Raw genomic sequence first — 12,984 nt, 5'->3', positions numbered from 1 at the left:
AAATGGAAATCAGCCATAGCCAGTCAAATGTTCTGTGTCCCCCAAATAGTTTTTACCTCTTTGTCGTGTCTGTGGAGAATTTGGCACCGGTGAAGTGGAGGAGAAGAGAAGCATAGAAAAAGAGCGGCACAATGTAGGCTACGAAAGTATACGCCAAAGCATCCATAGCTCAGATTTGAAGGCTAGGTTCGAAGGTCACATCAACATTTTGGCAAGGCACATCAGCTCTACGTTCACAAATGCAAACATGAAGCATACCAAGAACGGAACACTGTCCCTATTGGAGTCTTTGTTACATTTTTGAGCTGCTTTGCTGTGCAGAGTCCAATGATCTTGCAACAGGATAATGACACCAAACAGACTGCTGAAACCACGCAAGAATGGCTAAGGGCAAACCTTTTGGGCGACTCACAAAGTGAGTTTTCCAGAAGATCTGCTCTACGTTCTATTGGATCTGTGGAAGGAACTAAAAACATGCCATCTGGAGAAAGCAGCCTTCAAATCTGAGAACACGGAAGCAGTTTGCTTATGAAGAGTGGTCCAAATCAACTGCTGAGACATCCAGAAGTCTCAGATGCAAAGATCCATTGGTTGCTTGAAAAAGGTTGTGCTACAATTCAAAAGCATTGTCTGCTTTTCATGAGATTATTATCTCTTTATTACCTTTGTCGGATTCAAGTTATTCCTAAAACCACAGTGACTTTTTTTTTTTTTTTAGCAGATTCACCGGTTTTGTCCACGTGCTGTTGTGCTTTTCAAATGCACAACCAGCAGATGGTGTTAACAACTCATCAGAAGCGTATTCGCCTCTGTTGTCTCGGGTTCCCACATGCAGAAGGGGTGTGGTTTCTGCGCAGGACATAGATCATTCAAGCAAGAGTTTAAAAGACAAGGTGCTCTTGCCGCAGTAGTCTTTCTGGCCAAAAAGTGTCACAATGGACAGTGCCTTTGACAAGCTGGACGCTGCTGGTTTCTTGGAAATCTGGCAGCACTTTGATGCAGATGGTAAGTGGAATGAATGAGTCACATATGTTCATCTCCAAACAGCTGTTCAAAAGTGATGGATTCTAATTATGTATTTTGTGAGGAAAAGTTCCACCGTATGATTTCAAATGTTCCATGTTTTGTGTGCGCAAAATATCCAGAAAGTAATGTTTGTTTGTTTTTTGTTTGAATTAGAACAGATGACAGGTTGTTATATTGTTATTCCATGATGTACAGTGAAGTCACTGATGCAAATAGGCTGGAAAAAGTACTAATACAGTGACTTCTTAATTTAAAATAAAACAGTAAAGTGCTAATGTGTGTGTTTTTGTCAGACAACGGCTACATTGAGGGCAAGGAGCTGGATGAGTTTTTCCGTCACATGATGAAGAGACTGGGACCAAAGGTTAGTCCACTTCGTATTCGGTATTTAACCTGTGAAGACAACACTTCACCTGATTACGCACAGCATTCATCATTTCGTCACTCATCTCATTGACCGATGAATGCGCATGATGCATGACTTCGCAATGAATTTGGAAATGCACTGCAGTTTCTGCAAATGGTTACGGTCATCTTATGTCGAGATTAATAATGTCACTTTAGCTTCATACTTGGTAAATTACTAGCTGCCAGTCAGAATGAATGTATCTGTAAAGTGCGAGCTCGTTTGACATGGTCACAAATGGAATTGTATTAAACAGACCGCATGTGTCTGAGTCGTGCTTGGTTGCTTCTGCCGTAAAAGCTTCAAGGATAAGTGCACTCTTTCGTTATGTGGCTTCTAATAAACACACAAAGCTCTTTTTATTTATTTATTTTGAGTCAGTATCATTTGCACCGTGAACCATTACCTTACAGTGGTGGAGGGGTTTGTGTGTCCCAATGATCCTAGGAGCAAAGTTGTATGGGGCTTTACGCCCCTGGCAGGGTCACCCGTGGCAAACTAGGTGAGGGACCAGAGAAAGCACGGCTCACAGACCCCTTATGATGGATGACAGAATTGGGGGTGGGGCTCGCTGGCGAGCGACTGGTAGGCTGACCAACAATGGGAGGGCCCAAAGGGGTCGGGTGCGAAGTGAGCTGGGCAGAGGCCAAAGGTGGATCTCCGGCTACAGAAGCTAGCTCTGAGATTCACCCTGAGTTCCTCAAGACTCTGAATGTTGTGGGGCTGTCCCGACTGAAGAGCCTCTGCAATGTCGCAAGGCGAACGCAGAGTGATATGGACTTGTCATGGTGAAGAAGGAGATAAGCCGAAAGGCTAAGCACTCGATTTACCGATCAATCTACGTTCTTGCCCTCACCTATGTTCACAAACTATGGGTCTTGACCGAAAAAAACGAGTTCCCGGATACAAGTGGCCAAAATGAGTTTCCTCCGCGTGGTGTCCAGGCTCTCCCTTTGGGATAAGGTGAGAAACTCGGTCATAGGGACTCAGAGTGAAGCCACTTCTCCTCCACATCGAGAGGAGCCAGACGAGGTGGTTCGGACATCTGATTAGGATGCCTCCTGGACGCCTCCCTGGTGATGTTTTCCGGGCCTGTCCCACTGGCAGGAGGCCCGGGGAAGACCCATTACATGCTGGAGAGCTGGAAGAAGTGGCTGGGGGAGCTAAAGCTGTTGCCCACGCAACTTGACCCCACGCTAAAGAATGAATGGATGCATCACAGACACACACTGGACGTTTCAATAGGTACGCCTGCATTATCGAAGTCAGCGATTCCTAACTAGCTTGCCATGAGAGCTCATCATGGGTGCCAGAGGAAAATTTTATAAAAATTGTAATTACATCGTAATTAATCTTTCCGTTGATACAACAGAATGAGTCGTTCTGTGAATCTACCAGCTTTGTGTTCAACTAAAAAAGGCCCAGTTTTCACAAATCAATTTCTGAGCAAACAGAGACAATATGCTCTCTGCACTCTCCTCTTTTGCCCCCTCCACAGATTTTCAATGGGGTTTATTTCGGGGGCCTGACATGGCCATGGGAGGGACTTGATTTTGTGTCTGGTGAACCATTCCTACAATTTTCAGTCTGAGAGTATACGCCTGAAATTATAATTTTATTTGTGCAGTCTTTAAACTCTTCTGAACCCGAGGTGTCAATATTTATGGAGGGTACTGCATATAGGCTATGGTATGCTGCTATTATTATTTTTACCACATGATCCAATTTGAGTGGTATATTAATAGTTGTGAAATTTGTGCGTAGGCATAATTTCTCGTACAGGTAGTGTATCATTATTGTACAGGTGTACATATTGTTATGGCCAGTAAGTATCCATCAAAATAATTTTCCAAGGTGACGGGCTTATTTTTATCAACAAAATTGAGACCTGCAAGCTTGAGACGCGCCCCGTCTCCCATGAAGGTCCATGTTCAGTCTGAGAGGTGGAAAATGTTTGCCTAGCAACAACAAATGGTTCCGGACACAAGAATGATGCTGAAGACAAACACTGGCCTTTCGCTAATGGATCTGGCGCGGGCATGCTCTTCTGCAGTCTGCGTGTTCCCCCCTTTGAAAGTCATGTTTCCAATCATACACTTCCATTGTTACTTGCTTTAATTGTTTAAACAAACGAAAATAAGCTTTGGATCTTGGTATTTTATTTTATCTGTGGTTCCAACTGTGGCCCTTCACTGAATAAAAATGGGTGATTGATTTTACTGAGTTTTATTTTGTCAAGTGGTCACACACAATAGAATCAGTTAGATTTAGATACATTTTTGAAGTAGACATATTGTCTACTTACAAATATATAGATGAATCCAGATGAATGTATTTTGTGCAACCACTTGAAAAAATAAAATTGTCAAAACTCAACACACCCTTTTCTTGTGGTCTCCATTAGGTACAAAATGTGTCATTCTTATGTTGTGAGTCAGCCACCAATGTCACGACCATTCCCCCCACCAATGTATGTGACAGGGCGACATTGAGAAGAAAATTACACCCTTGAGACTGCAGCACAAAAAAGTACTGGTACATGTTTGTACCTTCTTGTGGTAGAATTGCTTGTCGCCATCTGAAGTAATACATTCATACATTTTATTAGGGACCATCAAAATGTTATGGGAAGCATTTCAACTTTGGATATCTGAAAAGAACGAGGAAAAATGAAGACAGTGAATATTGAACAATACAGCAAAACAAAAACAGGAAATGATGTTTAACACATAGATGCAGATTTAGAAAATGTCACCCACCGATATTAGTATGAGGTGGCACGGGAGTCCACTGGTTAGCACGTCCGCCTCACAGTGGAGATGTTGTGGGTTCGATCCTGGCTGCGGCCTTCCTGTTTGGAGTTTGCATGTTCTCCTCGTGCCTATACTTCATATCAATCATATATTTGCTCTGCATGGTTGTATTTTATTGTACTTTATCTTCAATTTACTTATACAGTATATGTTTTTTTGATTTGGAATAAGGTGAACATACATCAATATTTATCCATATCGGCTCATATGGAGTACTTACATTGTGATATATTTTTCAGCTGTATGGCCAACGACTTTCCAACTTCATAGTATCATGCTTGACCCGGTACTATTCTACATTTTGATTTATTTTGAACAAAGACGACAACTCGGGGAGTTGTCCGTTTCATTTTGCGCTTTTGTTAAATTTTTACAAATGGGACCAAAATCAAAATGAGTTGTTTGTGTTTTATTTTGAACTTTAATTCTGTATTGCTGAGTCAGTGATCTGCCTTTCATCAGAAATAAATCTTTGTTTTGAAACATGATTGACGCAAACATCAAATATTACTATTATGGCTCGCTGATGTCCACGTCTTCTCACTTAAAACACACTAAACAACAAATGAAAACTTTGAATCACATCTTCCACTCTACGAAAGCATTTTTTTACGCAGGAAGTCACGCTAGTAGTCTTCAGCCTCACTGCTAAGGATGTTCGAATGAATACTCATGTGCGTACTTGCAGGAGCATGTGACTGAAGAGCGGGTCCAGAGGCTGAAGCAGCGGTTCATGTCCGCCTACGACGTCTCTGCTGATGGCAAACTACAGATCCAGGAGGTAGTACGCCACTTTTGTTTATTTGCACTGAGCTAACCAGACGAGCACTCAACATAGCGCAAGAACCAAACGTGGTCCACCAAATATGACGTTTTGGTTTGACTGCAGTTGTACAAATGCGACTAACTCCCACCAAAGAATGAGGAAGTAAATGGCAATGAATGGCCTTCATTGTGAAGTCCCACACAAGCGAAACATGAGAGAAAGCATCATGCAAGTCATCATAAACAAGACTAAAAATGAGGAAAAAAAGAAACATTTGGATTTTCATGATTGCTTGATGCCTGCCCTCTCCATAGAGTTTCAAGGAAAGTGGCATGGGTCTTTTATGTGGCGTGTGTGGACCTGTGCTTGGTGGAGGCAATAATTAATGTTCAATAATATGGATTGGGAGATTTTCTCTCGCCACAAGTTCATCTCTTACTTCTGTGGACGCTGCACATGACCAGAAAAGCAAACATTCAGCTGTTTTTGTTTTTGTTTTCTCTCTGACCAATTAAAAGCATTGATGGCATACTTTTGTCTGACAATAATCCGCTGTTGCTCTCCTCCTCCGCTGCTGCATTTAAACTTGTGTCTTTTATTTAATTCATGTTTCCGTGACAAAGACACAGCTTTAATTCTGTTAAGTCTGCTCCAGAGGCACCAATTCCCTGTCAAGTATCGAATCAATTCTCAAAGGGAGCCTTTTTCATGTACCCAGTAATCAAATTTCCCCTTTACTGACAACTGAGATTTAAAGTCACCATTTGAAGATGTCCGTATCTCCCAGGCTCCACTTAAAGCATAACCAGTTGAGCTTGGGTCTGTCCTTTGTCCTATTTGACGCATACACGCCCTGAAATATTCCAGTTTGACTTGATTTAGTCAAAGACAGTCAAGCCTTCCCTGCTGGTTTAAAGACCAACGGAAGCATTGACCTTCAGTTACAGCCTAAATTCTCATATTTGTCCCATTAAATTGTATGAATTTATTCCCAAGAGTCTATTCTTTTCATTTTGTCTCATTGATAGATTTCGATTTTTTTTCTTCTTTTTGGTCCAATCAGATTTCAGCTTTTATTTGCTGGCATGTAAATGTGCTGGCTGACAATTACACTGTAAAAAAATGAGTCATCTTTACGTTTTCCTTCCATCCAAATATAAAAACACGCAGTTGCAACATTTACTCTCCAAAGAAAGAAAAAATAAAATGTGAGCATAAAAAGTCATGAACCTAATGTATTGACCACCCTTGTTCTTCTTCTGTCGTGTTTTTATTTTTTATTTTTTGGCAGTAGTCAAACCATCTTAATTGCACATCACTGCCACCAACTGACATTGTCCTTCCCGCTGCAAAGAAACCAATTTGAATTGACGGTGGCTGGATGCTGCAAAGTATGTCGTCGCCCTCTCGCGGTGGGGTTCAAGACCATCCATATTCTCAAAGTTTGCTCGCATTTTAAGACATAAAAACAATGCAAATACCTCGAAAAAAATGTAAATCAACAGTTAATATGGTAAAGCACCATTGTACATTCAAGAATTGGCATTTCCGGTGAGTATGATGTGGTTTTTTTTTTTTTCATTTGCTCATCTTATTTTATCAAAATGTTGACTTCAAATTGCTCCTGATGATGTTAAGCAATTAAGATGTGGATTAAGTTGAGTCAGTCTCCCGAAAGACCAAGATCTCAAAATGGGTATTTTTCTCGGCTTCAAGTGGCTCTTTTTCCAGCGAGCGTTATTTGCAGTACAAATAGAATTAGGAAGGAAATGAGCAGCTCACTCAGGGAGCTACTGCATCCTCTCTGATAGGCTATGTGTTAAAGAGTGGAGGTTTGGCACGCACAATGGTGCATTGCGTTTGTTTCCGAGTCAACCTCTAGCTGCAGTGTGGGACACAATTTCAGTAAGATCGATGTCAGCAAGCATGGTTTAATCTGCTAATGGGCGTACGGTAATGTTATTAAAGGACTGACGGAAAGACTGAGAGGGCAGTGAGCTGGTCCAAACACGCATTTGTATTCCCTTGCTGGTGTCTACACTCTTATGAATTCAATAAGCGGAGAAGGATAGGAGCGGACTCTATTTTTCCATCTTCTAATAGTTCCTGCATTGGAACGCTCTATCCGCCAGATATCTTAGGAACGAAAATCAAAATTGAACAGTGACTTTGTTTGGTCACGTAAGAAGAATCACTATTCCTCACTGCCGGCCTTCGTTTTACAGTTGGCTCACATGATCCTCCCTGAGACGGAGAACTTCCTGTTGATCTTCCACAGGGAAGCTTCCCTTGACAACAGTGTCGACTTCATGCAGGTGAAATCACTCGCTGTTATTACGGTTGTAAATTGTTTTGTACATGGTTTAATTGCGTGTTTTATAAGGCGGTGACGGAAGCCCTTGAGCAAGCAAGGAATCATAATTGGTCAACGGAAGCGGTGTTCAGTGCCTTCTCATTTAGTAAATATTTTCGTTAAAGTTGCATAAAACAACCCACTTGAATGATCTTTTTTTTTAGTTATAGTGTATTATAACGGTTAAGCTTTTTCACTCTTCTCACAAATAAACCTTGCTCCATCACCGCTGCAGACCTGGAGGAAATACGACATGGACTGCAGCGGCTACATTTCAGCTCAGGAACTGAAGGTAACAAACAAAAGCTCAAACAAAAACCGAGGCCAAGCAGAAATGGATTTCTTTGGGAAGGGGGATGTAAAAGTGTCTGGCGTTATTTCCTCTCCTTCTCCTTTCACGTCGACGTGGTGGTCCTTTGTAACCATTTGCGAATGATTTTACGAATGAATGCTTGTGAGGACTTGAAAAGTTCATTTGAAATCTCACTTTTCTCTCCCTTATGGTGAGCCTCTGTACCTAATTGCAGACATTTGTGTGTGTGTGTGTGTGTGTGTGTGTGTGTGCGTGTGTGTGTGTGTGTGTGTGTGTGTTTAGGCTTTCCTGAAAGACCTGTTCCAACAGCATGGTCGGAAAGTGTCACCTGACAAGCTGGAGGAATACACGGACACAATGGTATAATTCACAGCTCCATCAAACACAATTATTCGAGCACAGACAGCAGCTGCTTATTACCACGTCACACAAAACCACCTTAAATTCCTTTTTGTGCGGCAGATGAAAATCTTTGACAAGAACAAGGATGGCCGCTTGGATCTGAACGACTTAGCCAGGTATTTCAACGAAAAAAAAAAACAAAACCCCGCATTGACTCATGCAGTGAAGTGTTCGCTGCCATGGTAACCCAACACACAATTTTTGAATTCACCATCTTATGCGATCCAATATTAGCGCTGCATCAAACATATGTGCATTTGCAAATGTCATTAGAAACAATTCACAATGTAATCTTTCCAAGTGCTCAGTCCCCAATCACAATTTTCAAGGGGACATATTCAAATCCATCAAGTGTGAAACGACTATACAAACTAGGAAATCTTTTATTACAGAATTGTAGAATTTGGTCTCCACAAAACATGATCCACCAAACTAAAGCGAGCATCACCTCTGGGGAGCCTCAGAGTCTCTCCAAGTCTTCCACAATACCACAAAAAGTTGTTAAATAAAGAAACAAAGAGAGGGTCAGTATAGCACAATAAAAGTTGGAAAGAGTAGCGGCCCAGTTCATTGCATGCCTGAGCTCCATCCTGGTTGTCATGGGGACAAAAGCTGTGAAAAAAAGTTATTGGAGTACAGTATTGTGTGACATGTAGGCTGGCTGTAATTCCTACTTCTCTTCTATTTTTCCTTTTGTCGGATGTCAGCTATTTTATTTTTTTTTTTGTAAATTAAGATACAGGACCTGTTAGTTTGTGGAAAAAAAGATAAACTAAAGGATACATGGGCTTGCAATGTATACACAAACAACAATCCCAGTTGAAAAATTTTTTTTTTCTTTACGCAGTTTTTTTTTCATCATTATAATTCCACATATCGATGGAGTGAAAATAAATAATTATGGCTTTATTTTTATATGCTTCTTCAAGATAGAGAATTTTGAAGCAATGTAACACATTACACACTATTACTAAACAAAACATTACAATAGATCTCAATATGACTTTGTTGCTTAAAGGCCAACGTACTTGATGAGATCAACAGTATTTTTTAAATGTACTTTTTTGTGCATTTAATGTGCCTTGTTTCAATAAATGTTGGGAACACCGCTCTAGCTAACTAGCATGTGTTTTTTGCCAGATGATTAAAATCTATCTATCTATCTATCTATCTATCTATCTATCTATCTATCTATCTATCTATCTATCTATCTATCTATCTATCTATCTATCTATCTATCTATCTATCTATCTATCTATCTATCTATCTATCTATCTATCTATCTATCTATCTATCTATCTATCTATCTATCTATCTATCTATCTATCTATCTATCTATCTATCTATCTATCTATCTATCTATCTATCTATCTATCTATCTATCTATCTATCTATCTATCTATCTATCTATCTATCTATCTATCTATCTATCTATCTATCTATCTATCTATCTATCTTTATTTCAAACACAATGACTGAACAGGATGACAGCGATATGTTATGACAATTTTTTCCTCAAATAGGATCTTGGCTTTAGAAGAGAATTTTCTGCTGCAGTTCCAGTTGGACGTATGTGTCACATTTTGCCTCGTAAAAAAAAAATAATAATAAATCACATTCATTTAATTCAATTCTGTTGTTACCATTTGAAGCATTCTAAGAAATTCTGTTCTAATCTCTAGGCCGGCAGCCAAGCGGAGAGGAAGCGAGATTTTGAGAAGATTTTTGATCATTATGACATAGTAAGTATGATTAGGTTTCAATAGTGGGTGTCAATAACATTTCAAATAGGTCATAAAAAGCTTCTGATGCCTTGGCTCCATTGCTGCTTGACCACAAGAAGCGTTTCCATCGATCTTGTCACAGTACTCTTTATTGATGCAGCACCCTCCTCTTTAATTATTCATGTGTTCCATTTTTAAATATAAAACGCTATGCATGGTGCGATGCTGCTTATTAGAGGGCTGAGTCTCCTACCCAAAGCTCATTAATTAAATAAAATACCCATTAGGTTGACAGATAACGTTTTGGTATAACAAGGTAATTACCAGGACTGATACAACTTCTTCTACTGTATTCCCCTGCACAAAGATGAGAATTTAGATGTATGTATGTGTCAATGAATGGCTATTGGGGACGTTTTTAAAGACTTATCTGAGGGATGGAAGTAGCTATAAAGCTTCCAAAGTAATAACCACTAAGTCTTAATCATTGATTTCATGGCTTACTTTACAGTGCGCTTAAACTCTAAAGTTTTGACAAACTCTGTCATGCATGACATCAGCATATTGCACAAGATCTTAGTTCAGTGAATGTCATTGGATTCATTATTGGCATTAGAAGGGATTTTTTTTTGTGTGCGTGTGACTTTTTGTTAGAATACAAGGGTGTTAACTATTAATTGGATGATGTCCCACATGATATCACCTTAGCTCGCTGAAGCTCAAGGCTAGGTACTTTTTCTTGCCTTCTTATGTCTTTACCCGGACCTAAGAAGCAGGAGAAAATACACTGTAAGTTACGTCTCGTAACCAAAGTCCCATTCCAAAAAACAGTAAGCAAATCTCTCCTGATCGGGCTTAAGTTGAAGCGCCGATCACAAACAACATGGTCATCGGATGAGCTCTGCGAGTTATAGAAACATTTATGCACCATGTACGCTGTGTGTTGCTCAGCAACCTGGTCAACTGTCAATTTGTCTCCTAAGCATTCCATTTTGAGCACATTGTACTGATTAAATTACTTGTATTGGATTTATTAAAAAGTGAATGCAAAATAAGCCATGTTCCTTCAAAGTACCCGAATGGTAAGCTGCGCAAACATCGCGGGTGATTAAGTTCACAAAATGCGTTATATTATCAAAAAGGATCCGTATGGAATTCGCACCTCATGAAAACGCCATAATCCAGAAATTCGAGCCACCCTTAGACTTTGCATCACGCCTCGTTGGTAGTCATCTGCAGGTTACGCATGGTGGATGTGTCAGAACAATGCACTGGAGAATCGTGGCATTTCAGAAGCGCGCAAGAAATAAAAAACATGTAAGCAATTGACTGAAGTGCAAACAGGAGAATATGCCCATGAATAGTAAATATCGGCACATAACAGTCTTCAAGATGCCATTTCCTTGCTTGAGTTGGATATGCTTTCGCATTGGAATTACAAACATGTTACTCGACGGGATATTCAAATCAATTGAATTGATTCGAATGAATGGACCAACTTGAGAGTCAAAATGTCTGCGATATCCTGTGAAGAATAATACAGAGGCGAATATTTGTTTTTCATTAACCCTCCCCCTTCCCCCACACTCCAATTTTAGAGCAAGACTGGAGCATTGGAGGGCGCTGAGGTGGATGGCTTTGTTAAAGATATGATGGAACTGGTCAGGGTAAGAATGCATCAAATCACGTCAGAGCAGCACCATTTAATCTTATATCATCTTTTTGCAGTAGTAAAAAAATCAGTGTAGAGCGATTAATAAGAATTTTATATCTATATTAGAAGTCAAAACCAATGGGATTTTACAGAATGATGTCTCAGGAGTCACTTTTGTATGTATTTAAAGGACGGGTCATGATGTTTGCCCTGCTACTTTCATTCTAACCTGAATTGCGTGGCCCTCAGCCCAACCTCACAGGTCCCGAGCTAAACAAGCTGCGAGCCATTTTGTTGCGTCACTGTGATGTCAACAAGGATGGGAAGATTCAGAAAAACGAGCTCTCGCTGTGCCTGGGGCTGAAGCACTCGCCTTAGCTGCAACGCTGGAGCTTTGTGTTGTCATGTTAGATTTTCAAAGCATGAATTTCATCTGTGTGAAGCAGAAAATTATCATGTGGTTCATGTGGAACATTGAAGGGTCTCTTTTACATAATAATGATAAACACACACACACATATTGTGATATTGTGTAATTTAAAAAAATTGTGTATTGTGCATGTTAAAAGACAAATTACATTAGGCTTTGGAATTTATTGTCACCACAATGTCTGTTTCTCATTCTTGGTAAAAAATAAAATTAAAAAAATTAAACTGAGGCACATATTGCTTAAAATGAAAACAAAGAATCAATACCTGTATTTTGGTCGACCACATGCACGTGGTTAGCAGCTTTTATTTGTTTTATGTTCATGATCGCCGTGTCCATGAGTTAATGCATAAAATAAAGGCAAAAAATGAATACACAGAATTGATACCATTGTTCATTTATTTCACAAATAAGTTGTAGGCTCACTGGCTTCTAAAAATGGAAGCTAACGATGGAATTGATAGGGTTGATACAAAAAGGTAGAAACAAAACAAAACATACTGAGGAAGACAGTCACACATTGTTTTAAAGTGCTCTATGAATACAGTTGAGTTGACTTGAGTTGAGAAACGACAACCAGTCACACCTCGAGACAATATACCGGTAACGTGTTCAATTAACCTGCCATGCATGTTGTTGGAATATGGGAGGAAACTGGAATATCCGGAGAAAACCCACACAGGCACGGGGGGGCATGCAAACTCCACACAGTGAGGCCCGGTCCCAGGATTGAACCCATGATCTCTGCACTGTGATGTGAAAGTGCTAACCAGGCAAGTCTGAACATTCCAAATATCCATATTTTGTCTTTACTGTAGATGATCATTATTGTAACAACTTGTATGTTCCTTGTCTAATATTGTGCAGTGTGTGGCGGCCCAAAAGAGGAAAGTCTGGATTGATTGGATGAGGAGGCTGGGTCTCATTCACCTGGAATGGACTCATATATTATCTCGCAGTCTGAGAAGATTTGCGCATTGGACAATTTCTTCTGAGTGATCATACATCATGAGTCCAACTGGCTGGTTTGTTTGTCCAGAGCTCCTACTGTCACTAAAAGGAGGTAATGGGGTGGATGTAAAAGCTTGAGTGCCCTG

At 40.1% G+C, this 12,984-nt stretch overlaps 1 protein-coding gene across 1 annotated transcript; it reads left to right on the top strand.

The window, feature by feature from the left end:
• The first annotated feature begins 928 nt into the window (after nucleotides 1–928).
• On the top strand, nucleotides 929–12,268 carry scgn (secretagogin, EF-hand calcium binding protein). Its single transcript, XM_052065781.1, has 11 exons — nucleotides 929–1,005; nucleotides 1,320–1,390; nucleotides 4,934–5,026; nucleotides 7,237–7,326; nucleotides 7,600–7,656; nucleotides 7,960–8,037; nucleotides 8,140–8,195; nucleotides 9,603–9,648; nucleotides 9,762–9,821; nucleotides 11,402–11,470; nucleotides 11,707–12,268. Exons 1-11 carry the CDS (start codon nucleotides 936–938, stop codon nucleotides 11,833–11,835), a joined length of 819 nt encoding a protein of 272 aa, XP_051921741.1. The 5' UTR covers nucleotides 929–935; the 3' UTR covers nucleotides 11,836–12,268.
• Nucleotides 12,269–12,984: the final 716 nt, after the last annotated feature.

The sequence above is a fragment of the Hippocampus zosterae genome, chromosome 5, assembly GCF_025434085.1.
Source record: "Hippocampus zosterae strain Florida chromosome 5, ASM2543408v3, whole genome shotgun sequence".
Lineage (NCBI taxonomy): Eukaryota > Metazoa > Chordata > Actinopteri > Syngnathiformes > Syngnathidae > Hippocampus > Hippocampus zosterae.
This window is presented reverse-complemented; position numbering and strand designations above follow the sequence as displayed.